The sequence below is a fragment of the Humulus lupulus genome, chromosome 5 (assembly GCF_963169125.1).
Source record: "Humulus lupulus chromosome 5, drHumLupu1.1, whole genome shotgun sequence".
In the NCBI taxonomy this organism is placed as follows: Eukaryota; Viridiplantae; Streptophyta; class Magnoliopsida; order Rosales; family Cannabaceae; genus Humulus; species Humulus lupulus.
Genome location: NC_084797.1, coordinates 171762123 through 171769708, shown reverse-complemented (window position 1 = coordinate 171769708; position 7586 = coordinate 171762123). Strand labels below are relative to the sequence as shown.

The following is a 7586-nucleotide window of genomic DNA, read 5'->3' as shown; positions in this document are numbered from 1 at the left end:
TCCGATTTTAATTTTTTTAATTATTTATTTTATTTTATTTAAGCTTAAGTGTTTACAAACTACCATTAAATATAAGAATATTCTGTTAAAGTTAACATTAAAAAAATAAAAAAACCTTTAAAACAAAGAATTTCCGTTATCCACACACGTATTATATAGAAAATATATATATATATAGGGAGTGATTACAATGCATCTATTTTTTTGACAACACCGATGCATCATTTTTCTATTTTCAGTACTTGGATATAATAAAAATATATATATGACGGTGTACATTATAAATATCTAGAACATTTTACAAATTTTTAAGAAATTCTGAATAAAATATGGTACCAAAAATAGAGTTTAAACTATTTACATGTGTGCCTGTTTTTTTTTGTTGCATGTTTAGCTCTTACACTGATCATGTTGCATGCTATAATTAAATTAAAAGAAAAATTACATAAATGATGATATACATTTGTAGTATGCACCAAGACAGTTTAAGATTTGAGCAATTCACTCGTAACAATGACAAAAACTCAGTTGTCCCATAGGACTTGTGTAATTAAGTTTGTTTATGAATCAAATTATTCATATAAGATATCAATAACTCAATTCAACAGCGTTTTTTTTTTTCGGCTAAGAACAATTCAACAGAGTTAAAAGTTGGAACCAGAACAGGCTTACTTGAAAATCCCATCTACTATTACAAAGAAGTGTTGGTGAAAATTATTACAAAGAGGTTAAAAACTTGAAAACTAGCTAGGTCTACCAAAGACAAAAGAGAAAATTAATGATAGATACATCCACAACACAAGTCCCTGTCAGTATGGGCCGGACCCTAGAGAGCCCATCAAGAATCCTAAGCACCCCTCTTTGCCTTTTGGTCATATTTGGAATTACAAACTTACAAGTTGAATCAAAGCAAAACAAATAAAACACACAGCAATTAGTACTAGCTAGCTATGGCTCAATGTTCGCTACAGACAGACACAAAAGAAGAGAATCTTTACAACAAATTAAATGAGAAACTCCAAACAAAAAAAAAATGGCACTGGTAATTCCAAATTTGATCTAAGGGCATTTATTTACAAAAAAAAAGATGATGAAGATTTTATCATCAACAACACATAGGCATTGCAGCTTCCTCCTCAATTATTCTAAGCATGTGGTGAACTGCTGCTGCTATGTCATCTACTGAACTTAGTAGACACGCTTCTTCAACCTGAAAAACCATTAGAATTTTTCAAAATACCAAAACCTAAAGATCATTGAGTTTCCATCATTATTGCAACCCCAAAAAACATTTCCAAACAAGGAAAATTACACCACTAGAAAAATAAAATAAAATAAAAGCTCTCAAAAAGGCAAAGAATTTTTTTGTCTGCAATTGGAAAATATATATATATTATATTCTTTCTTCTCTTCTTATTACACAATTATTTATGTCCATCATGCATAAAACATCCCCACCAAGCACATAATGTTCTCAAAAGTCCACACCGACAAGAATTATTTTGAGAATTTAGTTAGTAATAAATGAATGTGAGGTGATTTGTTATCTTATCAAGATTTTCAAATTTTAAAAATGGGAGAATTTGAGTGTGATTAAATATGGTTTCATACTACTATATCATATATATATATATATATATAATTACCTTGACACTAACAGAGTAGAGTACCAAGGGATTGAGAGTGGTGACATTGAGGTGGAGAACAGTGAGATGAAGAGATTGGAATCCGGCGATGAGCCTAGAGAGCTGTCTAGGGCTCCGCCGAGTAAAAATGCGAAGGCTTGCATGAGTTTCGATCAAGGTGACCTCAATATCAGCTATGGCTGCCTTAGTCTTTGAAGTGTACTTGTTGGAGATCTGAGACCAAGTATACTGTGGATATAAAAAAAATTGTGCAAAAGGAGGTTGGACTACAAATTTGGAGCTACCCACATCAATGTTACAACTCTCTTTATTATGATCATCATCATCCACTAGCTCTCTATTATTGTTCATTCCTTGTAGAACTTGGAGCTTCTGAGCTTCAAGTGACTGTAACAGATGCTCAAGTTCTTTTACAAATTCTATGGCACCACCCACTATTGAGGCCTGATCACCCTACACATGCACAAATAAATTAATAATAATTCATTATAAAAATATATCATCATAATTTATTATCTTCATATTATATTATTACTGGTTGATCATGGCCTTATAATATAAAGTATGAACCTTATTTAATTGTTATTATTATTACTATTACTATTACTATTACTATCTATATGATAATATAAATAGTAGTGTGTATTATTTTATGAAGCAAAAATTTAAAATGTGTAGAAACTAGATAGAGACCCTTCTATGCAGAGAGTACATGGTTGCTGCCAGAAAGTTTCATCCTCTGATGATGCATGCTTCCCTTTTTATTTATTTATTTATTTATTTTGAGCATTCCAATCAAGAAGGAATCTAAAAGGACAATAACCAAATGCAGAAGTGATGAGAGGATTTTAGAGAGGAAAAGGCAATTTCCCTTCTCCCTAACGTTTTATAACTCGATGAATGGTGTTTACTACTGTTGCATGTATTGTATATTTGAAAGTCGGTAATCTAGCTTTTCAGAACCCCCCTCTCCTCTAGTAGTTAAAAAAAAACAAATTAAAACACACACACACACGCACTAAGTAATTAATAGAGAAAACTCATAATTTTGGTAATGAAGATCACTATTTTGAACACATAAGTTAAAAAAATCAATATGTACAAAGTTGAATCCAAGTATAAATTTTTTTGGTTTGAAATCTAATTATTATCTTAGAATGAGAGAGAGAGAGAGACAAACCCTTTGGACATAAGAATCAGGCATTAGAGAACGCAAGACAGCAAGATGTTCATTCATTTGTTTCCTTCGATTTCTCTCGACGGCAATGTGAGTCATCCTTTGAGTCTCAGCCTCTTCCTTGTTCTTGCAAACCCTTGGCTTTCTCTTTCTCTTCTTCCTCACTACTACTCCCAAACTAGGCTGCCGCCTCATCATCATCCGACCATGCCCCTGTCCCTGTCCCTGCCCCTGTCCCTGTCCCTGCTCCTCTTCTTCATTATTATTATCATCATAATCGTCATCACACCTTGCGCCGCCGCCTAAGCCTGATTTATCATCCTCACCACCTTCTTCCGCTCCCATTTGGAGCTTTCGGCTCACCAACAAACTACTTTCTAAAGCTCCAACTTGGTGATCATTATTATGAAGATTATGATGATGAGGTTTGGTTGAATTTGTAGCACAGCTATCGTTATTCTCGTTACACAACCAATTAGTAGTTGTCGCTGAAGAACCTTGACAGCTACATGGGGTTGCCGAGATAGTATCATAAATAACGAAGTTGAAAAGCTCATTTGAGTTAGGTAAAGCTTCCAAAGCCATTTTCTCTCTCTCTCTGCCTTATAAGTTTAGTGTTAACTTTACCACTTCTCAATCAAAGACACCAACAGTATATATAACGACTAAATATATGTGTTTGTATAGCCAATTCTGAAACCCTAAAACCATTTAATAACAACAACCAAAGCCCATTATTCTCTTTCAGGGTAGAGCGAGAAGAGATGGTGAAGGCTAAACTGATGATGAGTAATGCTATATGTTGTTGTATATAGATAACAGTACTGTCACTCGTTTCAACAGATTCAAATCTCTCAAGTACTTTCGGACCCACATGTTGCATTGTTATAATACTGGAATTATTAATACAGATGACAATTTTTGCTGAATTTGGAGATATTACTGATTATTATTATTGATTTTTTTTAGGAAATATTTATATATAAATGATTCAGATGTCAATTTCGGGACCCACAATTTCATGAAGTAAATTTCACATGGTAATTGAACCCTAGCTATAGCAGGATTTCCGTTAGTGATAGTCATAGCTTAGTTAATTGTCACAATTTCTATTGCATGGTTAGAATATATATATATATGTTACATATGTGTGTATTTATGCATTTTATTAGATAAGTAGATCGAAGAAACAGCTAACAAAGTTGTTCATTAACTCTCTTGGTGAAAAGAAAAAAGAAAAATTAAGTGATAAATAGAACATGGTAATATTGTAGTATAGAAGCAGCGTTGAAATATGACTATGCAATGCACGTGAGACTGAGAGCGACAGAAGGGTTTTCTCTGGGCAAGGGGAGATGGAAAGAAAGAGAGAGAAGAGAGAGATGCATGCTGTCAAAGTCACTGCCAAAGTTTTCTTTTGCCAAGGGAGAGAGGAGAGGAGTACTGTACACGTAGTGGGACCCAAATCTATATAGAAATATGCATACAAACAACACAATAAGCTGTGCACAAAGCTACTCCTCACATTCAAATCTGTGTTGGGTTTTGCAGGAAATCACTGCCCGGTTCACGTACCCTAGATTCTCACACTCTAATTATTTGTATATATATAAAAATTAAAAAAAGAAAGAGAAAGAGAAAGAGAAACTATAACATGTGCTTGACAACCCATTCTACATGAGTAATGCGACACATGTCAAGCTTCAACTACGTTTTGTCCTTAAAATATTGGAACATTTGCTCTGATCAACTGGGGCCGTTTATCAAGTAAGTTTTGGATGGATCTAACGGCGGATGTACCGTGTTTATGTATATGTATATTTGAATAATACATTAATTCATTAATCAACGGTTACTTTTTATACCGATCGAATGTCCCTCTTCAAAGAGTTATAATAGATTATATGGTTCGATCTTTATTTTATTCCTCGTTCTCAGAAATGACGCATATTATATTTTGACTAGAAGTCAAGTTATTGCAACTTAAATGTGGAATCAAGATCATATATTCTGTTTCAATTTTGGTTAGCACGCAATTTAAAATCTTGAATAAAAGAGTGAGAAAGTGTTTTTTACAATTTATTTTGTATTTTAACTATTTTTTTTTTATGGACGAAGAACATAATTCGGGACATTTATGACTGAAATCTTGGTCCTAAATTATGATGTATATTAACTCCAGATTTTATTATTATTATGATGATGATGATGATTGCTCATATTGTACCAAATGAATTGTATACATTTATAATTTCACACTAGAATGGTTGAGTCTGGTCTACAATAGAATTACATGACAATTAAATAATAAATTTTCCTTTGTACAACTATTTATAATTACTCAAAATGTGAACGATAAAAAACTGACTTTTTTGTTATTTGAAAAATAAAAAAGGTAAGGCAACAGGGAATAATCAATATGAGTACCCCTAGCTACAGATTAGAAATATCTTGGTTTGCTGATCACCAAAATTTTACTCAATGGAAGGTGAATGCAATATTAGATTTCCATCGATTAATGTGTCTTTATTAGAAGATAAGAGAAAAAACGATCATAAAGACAAAAGCCTGGACAGAAAGCAAAATCTACCAATTTGAGCTGATAATAACATTTGATATTCTCTCTCTCTCTCTCTCTCTCTCTCTCTTATAATGTCAAGAGTAAAAAGTATGTCGCCTTTTGAGAGATGGTCCTTACAATAATTGTTGAGGTAACACTAATATTAGTAAAGCATGTATACAATAATATATGCCGTAATCAATAATTTAGGTAAATAACAACTTTGTTCAGAAAGGAAAATCATCGTTTCCATACAGAGTTAGCTGCATCATGGCATATTTGGGTTGGCATGTATATATAGCTATACATGATAAACTAAGTGGAAACGTACATTATCAATCACTCAAACAGTACAAATTAACTCTAAGCTTAAAAGAAACTAGTACTGCTAACCTTGCAACTAGGCCTTCTTGTATCATAAAAAAAAAAGTTAAATCATAATGATAGTTTAACAATTTATCTTATTAACCAGATTGATAGCCCATAATTATTTACAAAATGAGAAACTCATAGAGAGAGAGAGAGGGAGAGAGAGATTTGTTATATGAAAGAATGGGGACATATGAAGGAAGGAAGGAAGGAAGGAAGGGGAATAAGATGTCGAGCTTGGACCATGGTCCAAGCTGTACGTCAGACAATCTGCAGGGAAATCCATGTGACGGTCAGCTTCTCCTCATCTCGAGAGAAAACAATCTTTAACAAAAAGAAAACCTCATCCATCCTTCTGATTCTCAACCCAATTTCAACCCTACTTTTTTTCTCAACTCAAATCAAAAGTTTATCATTTCATTTTCGTTAATCGTATTCGTATCTATCTATGTCTCTTTATAATACAATACATGTTCTCTACTTTACCGTACCATTTCTAGTTAATTAATAATGACTTTTTCTTTTCTGCCTTATTTTAGATCCAATTGAGCATGTGGTTGTGGTTGTGGTTGTGGCCGTGAGCAGAAATTAAACGTACATGACACGTATGCACATTGCCACATTTCTAATGCTAATCATTATCAACCGTATCTTTATTCCAAATTTCTAATGCGAAGCGAATCATATCACTCATCTTTATTCTATTTCTAACGCAGCCAAGCCAACATCATATCGTTTACTTTTAAAGAATGAAACTTAGAACTATATGTGCACTATATCAGACACATTAAGTTTAATGATAATTGCCCTTCAGGAATCAGAGCAAGAGAGTAACAAACATATAAATAAATTCCTGATGCCAAATCCTGGACTGAAGGTCAAGAAAAATGCTGTCATGTAATAAGTAAAAATTGGCTCATTTTGGCCCTGTTTATGCCCGCAAACTCGTGTCGTGACAGTACATATATTTATATACGGTAGTCTAGTCCTACCAAGACTTTAAACGAATACCATAAAAATCTAGTAGTCCAATAACAAAAGATAAAATAAATGCATAGGCGACCATGATAGTTAGAGCTGTTATCGATGATTGTAAAAGAGTATTCACAGACAAATTTACCAGACCTGTGAGCACGTTTGCCTGAAGAGGAGGGACAAACATTCATCATTTTGAGCAAGAGAAGAAGGGCGAATGAAATGGTGAAAATAAGAGGATTTTGTGGTTTACCAAAAGAAAGGTAGCCAGTAAGTTTTGATTGTATGCCTGTTCGAGCACAGAAGTTTTCCTTCCTGGGACAAAATGGGAGAGCATTAGTATTCCTAACACCTGAAAAATACATGATAATTCAAGATAACCAGTGAAATAATATATATTTTTAAAGAAAGATAAGACAAGATAATATGAATAATCAGCAAAATGATGAGTTACAGTAGACAGTTGGTTGAACCATTGACCACTAGACATTCTGGCAAGAGTCTGAATTACAAAGGACAAAACAAAAAAGAAATAAATTGAACTGTGTCAACATCTGGTCCATTATTCATAACATTGTCAAATATGGTAAATTGTAATGTAATAAGATTTTTAAGATACCAGTAGACAACTATCAACAGAGAATCTGTTGAGTGGGGATCTCTTGTTATAGATTTTTTTTTTTTTAGATGAATTGTTATAGATTGATTAGTCAAAGATTCAAAGTCTGTTCATCAAGATACGTTCAAATGAACTCCAAGGATAAAAAAGGACAATAACATAATTATAAACAAGTTCAGAAAAGTATAAAATGAAAATAGGTAAGTAATTTAAATAAACATGAATGGCAATAAAAAAAAA

At 32.8% G+C, this 7586-nt stretch overlaps 1 protein-coding gene across 1 annotated transcript; it reads right to left on the bottom strand.

The window, feature by feature from the left end:
- Positions 1 to 754: 754 nt before the first annotated feature.
- Positions 755 to 3618, bottom strand: LOC133777859 (transcription factor bHLH71-like). Its single transcript, XM_062217610.1, has 3 exons — positions 2827 to 3618; positions 1647 to 2099; positions 755 to 1210 (listed from the first exon to the last, which is right to left on the bottom strand). Exons 1-3 carry the CDS (start codon positions 3406 to 3408, stop codon positions 1106 to 1108), a joined length of 1140 nt encoding a protein of 379 aa, XP_062073594.1. The 5' UTR covers positions 3409 to 3618; the 3' UTR covers positions 755 to 1105.
- Between the last annotated feature and the right edge of the window lie 3968 nt (positions 3619 to 7586).

Bases quoted from the DNA above. Each gene is read 5' to 3' on its own strand.
- LOC133777859 (XM_062217610.1), bottom strand. From the start codon at position 3,408: ATGGCTTTGGAAGCTTTACCTAACTCAAATGAGCTTTTCAACTTCGTT. The intron at 2,100-2,826 runs GTTTGTCTCTCT...GTGCATGTGTAG, and splicing joins CTGATTCTTATGTCCAAAGG to GGTGATCAGGCCTCAATAGT. The intron at 1,211-1,646 runs GTAATTATATAT...ATGGTTTTTCAG, and splicing joins TCTACTCTGTTAGTGTCAAG to GTTGAAGAAGCGTGTCTACT.